At 36.1% G+C, this 12,896-nt stretch overlaps 1 protein-coding gene across 1 annotated transcript in view; it reads left to right on the top strand.

Annotated features, from left to right (window-relative positions):
• ELL2 (elongation factor for RNA polymerase II 2) overlaps nt 1–12,896 on the top strand; it is a 96,032-nt gene that overhangs the window by 17,368 nt on the left and 65,768 nt on the right. The window contains exon 2 of the mRNA XM_027838493.1: nt 2,378–2,425. Within this exon, the coding sequence (XP_027694294.1) occupies nt 2,378–2,425 (48 nt within the window). The remainder of the gene's footprint in view (nt 1–2,377; nt 2,426–12,896) is intronic.

Genomic DNA, 12,896 nt, shown 5'->3' on the forward strand with positions numbered 1-12,896 from the left:
GGAATTATAAGATTAGAGAGGTAAGAGAATCAGAATGGAGATGTAGATTTTGGGGAAATTATTTAAAGGTAGTAGCTAAAACTGTGAGTAGTGAACTTCCTGGTGGAACAAATATAGAATGAGGAGGAGGGGACCAAGGATGAAAGTTTTGAGATAACTACAGTTAAGGGTTGGAGAAAGAGGAAGAGGCAGAGAGAGAAGAAAAGCCATAAAAGGATGTAGGGCCAAATGCCAAGAGAAAAGACAGTTTCAAAAAGAAAGTGATATCTATTAGTGTCAAGAGTACCTAATAACAATAACAATAATAATAATAATAATAATAATAATAGCTAACATTTATATAGTGCTCTGAGGTTTGCACAACACCTACATGTTACCTCATTTGATCCTTACAACAACCTTGTGAGAGAAGTGCTATAATTATCATTCCCATTTTACAGATGAAGAAACTGAGGCTGAGAAGTTAAATGACTTGTCCACTTGTCTAGGGTCATGCAGCTAATAAGTGTCTGAGGCAGAATTTGGATTCAGGTCTTCCTGACTTCCAAACCCAGCACCCTATACACTGAGCCACCTAGCTAGCCTGTATAGATTACAAGTAATAATCTCTCTACATGGAAGATTAAGAATATGAGAAATGAAGAGGTCATTGGGTGACCTTAGAGAGCAGTTCTAATGGAATGGGAAGTCAGAGGCAGGCAGGGATAGACCACCTCAGTTCTAGCAGTTTAACGGTGAAAGGCAGTAGGAGAAATTGGATGAATGGATGGATGGATGGGTGGCTAGACAGATGGATAACCTGAAATTAGTAGTTTTACACCCATAGCTCCCAAACCAGCAAATGAGTTTGCCTGTTAAGAAGTTTGGTTTTTGTTGATAAGCCTAAAAGCAGTAATTACGTTCATATTTTTATTTTCAAACTCAACACTCCTACCTGTGTGGCCCTGGGCAAGTCATTTACCCTTTTTGTCAAAGTTTCTTCATTTGTAAAATGGGGATAATAATAACACTTACCTCACAACCACCTTGGGAGGTTGTGAGGACCAAATGAGATAATTCAGTGACTGGCACAGAGTAAGCACTATGTAAATGTTACTTATTACTATTATAGTACCTAGCCATGTAATAATATTCCAGAAAGCTTTGTATTTGTCCATTTTCATGAATTATAAATAGATAGGTGTTTCTTTTAGTTTTTATATAAAGATAATATCCCTTTGAAACATGCACTGCTAATTTACCTATGTCTGTTTAATTGACTGTCACTCCCATATTACTAAGACTTCAGGGTGAAGAAAATTTTTTTTAAACTGTAAATAAAAAAATAACCAAATAATTGTCCATGAGAAAGAACATAAAAATGTTTGTTCATGCTTATGTAGTTTTATCTGTACCAGGAGTGAATACTGTAGCAAGAAATTGTATTCAGTATTCTTCAGTCTTGTTTGCAGAATTGTTATTCTACATTGAGTATGAGGTATAGATTCACTTCATGAAATAGATTTGTTTAATTCAACAAAAATGGATTGGGTACAACCAACTTAGTGTTTAACAGTGTTTGTTGAATGAATGAATACTCCTGGATATTAAAACACAATTATTGACCTTTAATTTACAACCTGATTGGGGGATGTGGGGAAGTACAAAAGAAGTGGAAGGAAAGTAAATTTTTTTAAAACTAAAATTTTGGAAGATGCATTTATCACTTCCACACCCAAAATGGTCCCAAGATAGATCATATTTAAGAATGAAACAAATCTTTTAAAATTATATATTTAAAAGTAAAATTACTTTCTGACCAAATATTCAACTCAAATTATAAAGGACACAAACAAGCTTTATAGTAAAACTGAAAATATTATACCAGAAAGTATGTTCTTTTGGAATTAGATCCTTGGGTAGAAAGAAACCTAAATACCCGGATATATTAACCTGGCCCTTGGTTTCATCCCTGATAAAATGGGAAAGGAGGTGGTACAAAGAGTCTTCACCAAATATTCTGAAACATTTTAGTTACTGAATTTACACCAGCTAGCTACATTTCTGTATTTCTCTTTGGTTTCTTTTTTCCCCAGTCTTAAAATTTTTGAGAAACTGAGCAAGAATAAGTATTCTTATGGCATGTTATCGACAAATTCAAGTATAAGGAGAAAAACAAACTTTTTTTTAGGTTTTATAGTTCAAACAGTGCTGTATCTTTTATCATGTCACCTTAGTCTCATACTTCTGTTAAAAGTAAGATAATAATAAGATTTTTTTTGTGAGACATATCCTTACCAAGTTTGCAAAGGATTTGAAGTTTTTCAAAGATTATTACTATGTTACTGTAACATAGGTTAAACTGATTGTGTGTTTTTTTCTTTTTTTTTTTTAATAGAATTTAACTCCTTCCAGACCTTCAATTCAGTTTCAAGGACTCCAAGGGGTAAGTATTCTTTTCTTTTATAATTTTTCAGGAAAGCTTTTTTTTTTTTAATATTACCTATTATGTTTAAATTTCTAATCTGTTTTTTTCACCTATTCCTCTTAGAATCGGTGATAGTTAAGGGTACCAGGCCTCCTTTGCTTATGGCTTGGTTTGATAAGCACTTAGGCTGTTCGTCCTTTGTGAATTTAAAGCAAGAAAATAGATACATGTTAACTAAACCATAAATTATTAAAATAATTTTTAATAGAGCAAGACATGGATTACTTTTCCTTTACCATTTTTATAGGCTGCATAACTGACCATATAATATTCCAGCTCCATTTGATGATACCCTGAGAATTAACAATTGTAAGGAAAATCTAAATATCAATGTCTTTAAATGTTAAAAAATAACCAATTTATCATAATTAAATACTGGAAGAACATTTTAGCATTTGGAGATGTATAAAATGGAATGCGTTTCCTTTTTAATTAGTGAGATCTCTGTCACTGGAATTATTCAAGCAGGGCTTAATTGACCGACCACTTTTCAGGAATGTTGTAGAAGGTGTCCTTACAGTGAGAAAGAGCTGGTCTACTCACAAGATACTATGATTCAGTGCTTTACCCTAAGGAATTAAAAACAATTATAAACAACTTATGGCTCTCTAATTGCCGTTAGTATTGAATGTAATATGGCAAAATTTCAGTATTTAAAGTGTATAAATATAATGTAGGAATGGAAAATTAAGATTTTTTTGTATATACTTGGTACCAGGTTTAAAGAATATAGCAGTTTTCTATGTTTACTTTATTGCTTCACTTAGCTACATAAATAATAGTGACTAAAGCTACAGACATAGGATATTCATTACAGAGAAACCTGTAATTAAAATTGATGACATGCATATATACATATATATAAAAGAAATCAAATATAATATAAATTTTGTGGAAGAGCAGATGGGCTTATTTTCTGTATACACTTCACACAAATTAATCTACTCCTTTATATGTCTGTCTTAAGCATTAGTTATATTATGTGTTGTTTAAAATACATACATTTCTGGAAGTTGAGGAAAAAACTTTGGTAATACTCGTACATATTATTTCTGTTGCCTTTTTTTTTTAGCTTCATGAAAGGAATGTGCTTTTTTTTTTTTTAGTTTGAAAAATAAAATCTCTATACACCTTTTTATAATTTCAGTATCGAGGGACCAAGGAATATCATGCTACCCATTCAAACCAGTTCTTAAGAAATAAGTTGTAAACCCCCCCCCTTTTTTTTTCTAAATCTGTGTTACAGGAGATTTTTTTTTTAAGGCAGTTGGGGTTAAGTGACTTGCCCAGGGTCACACAGCTAGTAAATGTCAAGTGTTTGGTCTGAGGCCGGTATAGGAGATTTTTGTATTCCTCTTTAGTAAAAAAAATCTTCATATATGTTAGGGCTGAGCCATGTGCATAGGAGCCTTATAATGAGGTCCCTTTGGCATTTCTATAACTGACACTCCACAAATAAGATGTAAGGTGAAACAGCTGTATAGGTTGCTCTGGAAGAGGTGTTGTTATAGGTAGGCCCCATTGCATAATGATAATGTGGTAGTTTAAGAAGTTTAAGGAATGTTGGTTTACTTATAATCGAGGAGTTTAAAGCTTGGAAAGGACCTTAGAGATGTGGTCCAGCTCCCTCATTTTATAAACGTGGGAACCAAAGGATTTGGCCAAAGGTCACCCAAGGTGGTAAGCATAAGCAGAATTCAAACCCTGGTTCTTTGACTATGAAATCTGAGGCTTTGGCTTAAAAGAATTTCTTTTCAATATGTGAGTCTTTATGGCATGCTTTAACTATCCCAAGGAATATATAGGACGTCCTTAGCATTCATAGGGATAAAATTCTAGACTTTCTGAGGATTTTCACCAGTACGATAGGGAGGAGGTGAGAGAAGAATAATTTGAGAGTCCCTTTGCAGACTCATGACTGTACCTCAGGCCTCTTTGTCCATTTTCTCTTTTCCTCTCACCTCCCAGTTGGGGAGGGGACACTATTGGTCTGGGAGATACCAAGCCAGAGTCAACCATACTGGCCTGACGGTAGAGGGGGAGGGGAGGGAAGATAAGGGAAGGCTGAGGTTTGCAGCATTCCAAATTAGTCCTTATAGTTTAATTTAAGCACTAGCAACTCAGGCATTGTGAAGGAGGTTGACTCTCTGTGAAATACTGGCTACCTCCAGGGCCCTGGGCAGAATTACAAAGTTTATCTTTGGAATTGTTCCAGCTGCCTTTCAGAACTTTTCTCCTTCATTGTGGGGATTGGAGAGTTAAGGATAATGAAGATCTGCAAACAGGTGGGTGGGACTTTTGGTCTTGCTTGCTGGAAGCACTCACCCTCCTCCCTTCTCTGCTTCCCCCCTTCCACCTCCCCCCACCCTCAAACACACTTTTGACTAGTTCAACTGGTAACAATGTGGATTCAGAATTGTTTAGTAACACGTTCCCACCCACCCCTTCCTCCCTTTTGCAGAGTTCTCTGTGCAACTTGGGGGCTCAGTAAAAATAGATTTATTGCTGGGAAGATCGCTTTGGTTGGCAAAATGCACAGCAAATTTGTGAAACAATAAATGTGAGTCTCCTGCATTTTATTTTTATCTCAGAGACTCTGGTAATAAAATAAGCCAGTATAAATCTTCCTGAAGGAGTATCTGCTTATGAACTTTCCATGTGTGATAAGTAGACCTTTTTTGGTGGGAAAGGAGTATCCAAACCCCTCATTTCATCAGTATAGAAAATTCCCAGTTTGAAAATATTCTCCACTAAGGAAGAATTACAATTTATTCGATATAGCCTCAGCCTATGCCACTTAAAAGTTAAGTGACTTAGCCAAGGACACAGAGATATTATATATCAGGAACAGAAGTTGAACCCAGGTCTTCTTGACTACATGTATGACTGTCTACTATGCCATACTATATAGATGAGACTTAAATACTTGATGGTTTCCATAAATTTGTATTTTCTTCCTGTGTTTTTCTTCTGAAGGAAAATTTTCAGTAAAGTAGTTGAGACATTTCTCAGATATTCACACCTCTTCCTTGAAGGGATTCGGTAGTATTTATTTAGCAATGTTACATTCTTTAGGTGTTAGCCTTGGTTTAAATCTGCATTAATTGTCATGCCTATTTACTTTATAGGCCTATTCAAAGATGAATTGAAATGTTGTTAAAATTCCAATGGCGTCTTAAAACTGAATACTCACCTCTTCTGTTTTACCTGCTGAGACCTGTGCCGAATCCTTCATGGTACAGATTTTCCCATGCCATTGCTTTTTTAATAATGTCTTTAGGAGACCAGCATTTTCCATTTTGTACAAATGACAGTTTAGCGCTTAAGTATATTTCACTTTTGTGTCTGAATTTGTTCATGTTTAAATTTTCCTCTAATATGTGCAAACTGGCATGTTAAGCAAGTTATGGTTTATCTAATAATTCATTTTAATTAAATTAATGAAAATTCTGAATAACTTTATTCCCTAGTCTTCTATACTATAGTTCCTGCAGGTAGATTTTAAAGTGTACACAATGTGAATAGGTTTCAATATTCTCTCTTTTTAAATAGCTCACATAATTGGATTGTCCTATTTATAAAGCTAAGTGCTACAATAAGGAGAAACAGGGAAATTTTCCAATGAGAATAGGGAATTCTATTTTCTAAAACTGATGTGTGTCAGGAGCTTTCTATAAATAAGCCTCTTGAAAAAATTCAATATTCACATTCTGATTGATTAAACAAATCTTCTTTGTAGTTCTCAAACCCATACCCAGAATGCTCATATCTAAAGTTTTTACAGTGACTATTAAGTTTCTTTTATAGACAAATATTTTTTAACAGTAAAGATAGTTGGGTTTTTTGGTTTTGTTTTTTTTTTTTTTTTTTTTTGCTAGAACTCTATTTGAACTATTATATTGGCATGCTAAAATTATTTAGTTCAAAGGACTGTGTGCATACAAAAGGTATTGTAAGCCTCTCTATTTCGTGGTCATTTCCTCATAAGCTTATTTAAATGCAGAACGCAATTTCTTTAGATACCAAAAATGTATGAAACATGGGCAGTTCCAGCAAATTGTATTCTAGCTATGGTTTTTTTTTTTAAATAAGTATCTAATGTTTTTCTGATCTTTGGATGTGAATGAGAAGGCATAATACAGTTCATCAACAAGTATTTATTAAGTGCCTACTGTATAGCAGGCATTGAGGTAGACTACAAATACAAGGCATGAAACAATCCCTGCCTTCAAGAGGGTTACATTCTAATGAGAAAGACCTCAAAAAATTACATAATATTTATCTAAAAAGATGTATGGCATAAATATAAATTTAATAAATATGTTTGCATATACATACACATGCAAAGTAGTTTGGAAGAAGAAGCAATAGCATGGGGTGGGGGAGTCAGAACTGATTTCATGCAGAAGATGATATTTAATCTGTATCTTAAGGGAAGCTACCTATGAGGGTTAGGTAAGAAGAGAGTACATTTGAGGCATGAGGGATGACAGCCAGTGCATAAGCACAGAGATGAGAGATGCAATGTTTTGAATGAAGAACAAAGGGAAGGCCCTGTGGCAGGAGAAGTAATATCCAGGAAGGCTAGAAATATAAATTGGAGCCAGATTGCATTGAACTTTAAAAGCTAAATAGAGGAATTTTTAATTTGATCGAGGAGACAATAGAAAACACTTAAGTTGATTTTAAGGAGGAAAATCACATGGTCTGTGCATAAGGAAACTTGCTTTGGCAGCATTGTAGAATGGACTAAAATAGGGAGAGATTGGAGGCAGGGAGACCAATCAGGAGGCTATTACAGTAATCTGAATGAGAGGAGATAAAGGCCTGAACTAAGTTGTAGTTCTGTGAATAGAATGATGGGGTCAAGTGTAAGAGCTGTCATAAAGGTAGAAACAGCCATAATTAGCACTTGATCAGATATATAGAATGAGGAAGCGTGAGAATAGTGCCAAAGTTATGAACCTGGAAGGATGGGTGGTACCTTCTGCAGAAATAAGGAAGTCTGGAGGAGGGGGAGGGATTTCAGGGAAAGTTCATGAGTTCTGTTTTGGATATACTGAGTTTAAGATGTCTCTGAGAGTTCCAGTTTGAATATCCAATAGCTAAATGGAGATCTGAAACTAAAGATCAGGAAGGAAGCTAAGGCTAGGTATAAATCTAGAAATCATTTGCATTGAGATATGATAGCTAAACTGATGGGAGCTAATGAAGTTACCAAGAGAAGAATATGGGGGAAAAGTGAAGAGAGAATCCACGACAGAACCTTGGAGAACACCCATAGTTAGGAAATGTGAGATACATGTTGAACCAGCAAGGGAGACCAAGATGAAGTGGTTTTCACTTCACTTCCACCTGTTTGGGGATGTGGTGGGGAGAATGGGGCAGGAGAGAATAGTATCATGAAAAACTAGGAGAGAGTGTCCAACCATATGGGACTGAGAAAAGATCAGAATTGACTATTTAATATCATTGGTAACTTTGGAGAGAGCAGTTTATTTGATGAGGTCAGAAGCCAGATCACAAAGAGCTGAGGATTTGGACATGGACAACTTTTTCAGGGAGTTTGGCTGACGAAGGAGAAATATTGTAATCATTGTAATGCAGTATCCCTGTCTAGTAAAGGATATGAAGAATGTAAAGCTGGAATGAATGTCTGCCTATACCAGGAAGGAGGAACTGTTAGCCTGTTCATCAGTTAAGACCATGCTTATACTTCTTCGGTCATTTTAACAATTTGTTTAAGTTCTCTTTAGTTCGTTATAGTCGATATCATAGTATCATTTTACAAGAGTTAACCAGAGTCAATAATATTCTTACATTTCATGCATGTGTGCATTTATTTTATTCCTGCATTTCTTAGCAACAAATTGAATTCAGAAACTAATAAAATGATTCACAGTTAAGTCACTATAATATAGAATAGAGAGAATTTGTGCGTGCAAAAGGCATAAACAAACTTCTATGCAAGGTTCAAGGTTTAAGTAAGGGAAGATAATTTCTGACTGTAAGGAAGATCAGGGAAGGTTTTTTATGACATTTGATACGCGTCTTGAAGAATTTTAACAGGCTTGGTTTAGGAAGTAGAAGTGGGAGGTGGAGAAGAAGGCAAGTATTTGAAGGAAAGGTGAATGTCATGGAAGCAGAAAAGCACAGGGTGTATATGAAGAGGATAGTAAAGGCCACTTTGTCTACAGCAGTGGTTCTCAAACTTTTGGTCTCGGGATTCTTTACATTCTTAAAAATTATTAAGGATCCCAAAGAGCTTTTATGTGGGCTATACTTAATCAGTGATTACCATATTAGAAAATATATCTTAGTAGTATTATAAAAATAGCTTTGATTTCACAGACCCTCTTGGGGATCACACTTTGAGAATCACTGGACCATTTACCATAAAGAGTAAATGAGGAGTATAGAGAAATGTGAGAGAGAGCTGCGATGGTAGAGTAGTACCAGTTTGTGGAGGGCCCTCCAGTCTTTAACCATCTGTCTCCATTGAAGGTTTTTGAAAAATGAATAATGTTACCAAATTTGTACATGATGAAAATTAATTTGGCAGTGGTTTGAAATATAGATTGGAGTGGGGAAACCAGTTCTGAGGCTAGTGTAGTAGTCCAGGTAGGTGGATGATAATGAGATTCTGAACTAGGATGATGGCAGTGGGAATGGAAGAGAGATCTACCGTCCTTTGCTTCTTGTTGGATCCCCTGCACTTAACATCATGTCTGGCATAGAGTAGGCACTTAATAAATGTTTAATGACAGACTGACTTGACTATGACCTAGGTCATTTTCCTCCCTAAGGTAATGTTCTTTAACACTATGCTTCCTCGGAAAAAGATGCCATTTACAGCCTCTCTCAGTATTTTCACCTAACGGTTGTTTAGACCTAGGATCTACAGATAGCGTTGGAGTAAATAGACTCCTGTTTGTAACTATTGTGAAAAACAGGAGTCTAATTACTCCAATGAATCTGGAATCTTATTAGTGTAGATATTCCTTCCATTAATGCAGATAGCAGCCTATCTATGCCTGCCCATACTGTGCAATTCTTATCTAAGTCCTCCCATAAATTCATTGCTGCAGAGGATCCTCCCAGTGCTGTAGGGGCCTTCTTCGTGTTCTCTTGACATTGTAGGAATACTGATGAAGCCCAAAGTCTGTCCATCAGTTATCTCTCCTTTTCACCATGTGACTAGCCCCTCTTCTTTTTGAGTCACACATTGCTTTGGAGACACCCTTTATAATACTTTTCCTATCTTTTTGCACAGGCTCATGACTCATGGGTGCTCTGTAACAGATAACCAAATATCTCATGAAATTGTATGTCTTGTTGCCTTTGGCTGCACAGGCAACCATCTTTGCCAATTCCTTTATTTGCTTCTCTTATAAGAGTCTGTGTGCCATTCTTTTATATAACTGAAATTTCTGTCTTATAGTTTCATTTATAGTAAGAAATAATATATAATAATAAGAGTGATATTATTATACATAATTATGCATATGCAATTATATATATTATCTAATTATATAATAATAATATAGTGAGTCAAAATTTATACAATTCTCTTTTCTGTATAATTCCACATTTATAATGTGTTGCATCCTGATCATTCCCATCATGGACCTCTTGTATGCCCTTTGGGCAGTGATCCTTAACTTCTTATTTTGGAGGCTAGTATTCCATGTCCTGCAGTCATAATATATCACTGGAAGAATGCTGATATTAAAAATATAGGCCTTTGTTTCAGGGAGAAACTTGGGAGCTTAAGAGCCTCACAGAGGCGAACCAACCTACTTTCCTGCTCCCATTCACTTCTGGGCCTAGCCCATTGTACATTTTTTGATGTTTGTACAAGATCAATGAATGAACTCTGGGTTCTGTACAACTGCACATATAACAATTTGTACAATAGATTTTCTTCCTCCATTTGTATTTTCCTTTGTGAATAGTTAGGCCAAAATTATTTTGAGTTATTATCAATCTCATTTAGGAGACTGCCAGGTTCTAGCAACCAGAATGATAATATCTGTCCACAGGGATATCTTGTGCACCTCATGGTCTGTAGGGGATCTCTCTTTGATTTGGACTCTGCACAAGATTTATTCCCATGACCATGGCAGACTCCTTTTGCTGAGCCAATATTTTTCTCTTTCACACCTTGCCTGATTTTAATGATCAAACATCTTAGCCTTAAAGAAATCTTAGATTTTTGTTGGTGGAAAACCTTTTAAGCTAGCACTAGCTCTATCGAATCAAAAATTTTTTTCTCCTTTTTTTTAATAATCGGTAAGTACAGAAGGATCAGACATTTACTAGCTGTATGACCTTGAGCAAGTGACTTAACCTATGTTTGCCTCAGTCTTCTCAGCTGTAACATGGGGATAATAATAGCACCTGCCTCCCAGGGTTGTTGTGAGCATCAAATGGGATAATAATTGTGAAGTGCTTAGCACAGTACCTGGCACATAGGGCTATATTAAAAAATGTTAGCCATTAGTAGTAGCAATAGTAGTAGTATTTGGTACTTACCTTGCCCATCTCCTTCCATTTATTTTTTCAAAAAAAATTACTTGTGACTTATTACCAAGAGGCTTATGTGTAATTTACAAGTCTTTAGCCTAATTACTTTTCCAGTGTGTTTTTTGCCGTTCTTACCTATTTTTATATGTGCATTGGATAAACCAAGTATGGAAGTATATTTTGATTTAGTTTGGAAGGTCAGTGCATTAGCTGCAGTTACTTACCTAGTCGTCTTTTTGCATATGCTTAACCAGGAAACTATATAAGAAATGTCCAAATGTCCGTGAATTTTACAACTTGTTACCTTTGGCTGCACAGTAAAATCACCTTTGCCAGTTCCTTTATTTGCCTCTCTAAGAAGAACCTATGCCTTATCCTTTAATTTAGCTGCAGTTTCTGTCTTCTAGTTTCATTTATAGCAAGAATGTCAGTATTGATATTTTCTCTAGTATATCCACTGGGTCATTGGATAAATATCTCACATTTAGAGTCACAGTCAGTCAAATCAGTTAGCATTTAGTAAGTGCCTGATAGCCTACTATGTGCCATGTACTTTGCTAAGCTCTGGGGATACAAAGAAAGGCAAAAAAAAAATAGTGCCTATCCTCAAAAAACTTGCAGTCTAATGGGGAAAGACAACATGCAAACAAGTATGTACAAACAAGAAATATACAAGATAAATTGGGAATATTCTCAGAAGGAAGGCACTAAGATTAAGGACTGGGAAAGGCTTCTTACAGAAGGTAGTACTTTAGCTGAGGCTTAAGGGGAACCAGAGAAGGTGGGAGGTGGTGATGAGGACAGAAAGCATTGCAGGCATGGGATCGAGTGAAAATGACCAAAATTCGGAAAGGGAGAGCTATGTTTGGGAGGAACAGCAAGGAGGTCAGTGTCATTTTATCACTGACTACATGAAAGGGAGTAAGGTGTAAGATTAGAAAGGTAGGAAGGGGCCAAGTCATGAAAGGATTTGAATGCCAAACAGATTTTATAATTGATCACAGAGGTGATAGGGAACCACTGGAGTTTAATGAAAGAGGAGTAACATGGTCAGACCTGTGCTTTAGGAAGATCAGTTTGATAGTTGAGAGGAGCATGGATTGTAGTGGGGAAGGACTTGAAGCAAGGGGAGAGAAAGCCAAGTTTATATTTATAGATAGTCCAAAAGCTGTATGATTGTCAGTACCCTGCTGCCCCCTCTTTCAGCCACTTAGGACTGCACATGAACGTGAAGCATTTTGTACTGTTCTTTGCTCTATGAGTTACCATGGCCAAAGAATTCATCACCAAGTGGTCAGCCTGTAGGTGATAATCCTTTCTGTACTTCAGAAAGGTCTTGGGAAAATAAGGTACCTTGTGTTATAAGGACTGTACTCAAAAGTCTTTCCAGCATTGGAGAACCTGCCAGAGCTTGTGGTCCACTGGTATAGACTCAAAGAATCCAGGGTCACCTGCCTGCCATGATGATTCAGCATCAGCCTAGGACTTTGTGCAGTCACCCTCCCCACCATTCCTCTTTAACACATCCACTCAAAAAGGGGAAAAAAAATTCATAATAGAACATTTCTACCAAAACCCTAGCCCATTATTTCATTATAGTATAGAGGTGACCCAGAGATCCAGAATCTTTGAAGTTTTGAAGAAGTGCTTATCCAAAACTGTCCACATTGAACTTGTGTTGAACCATGACGTGTGACCTAAAGATTTCATTTCCTTTGGGGATTTTTGTTTAGACCTATGATTTAATTGGTATAGGGAATTCCAGGTGTGGAAAATCTCTCTACCAGTGTGAATCAGTATAACTTATTCAGCTTTTGCCTTAACAAGTTTTCTGGAGCACTGAGAGGTTGAGTCACTTACCCATACAGCCAGTATGTATCAGAGTTGGTACTTGAACTCAGGT

This window comes from Vombatus ursinus, unplaced genomic scaffold (genome assembly GCF_900497805.2).
Source record: "Vombatus ursinus unplaced genomic scaffold, bare-nosed wombat genome assembly UNPS02014828.1, whole genome shotgun sequence".
NCBI lineage: Eukaryota > Metazoa > Chordata > Mammalia > Diprotodontia > Vombatidae > Vombatus > Vombatus ursinus.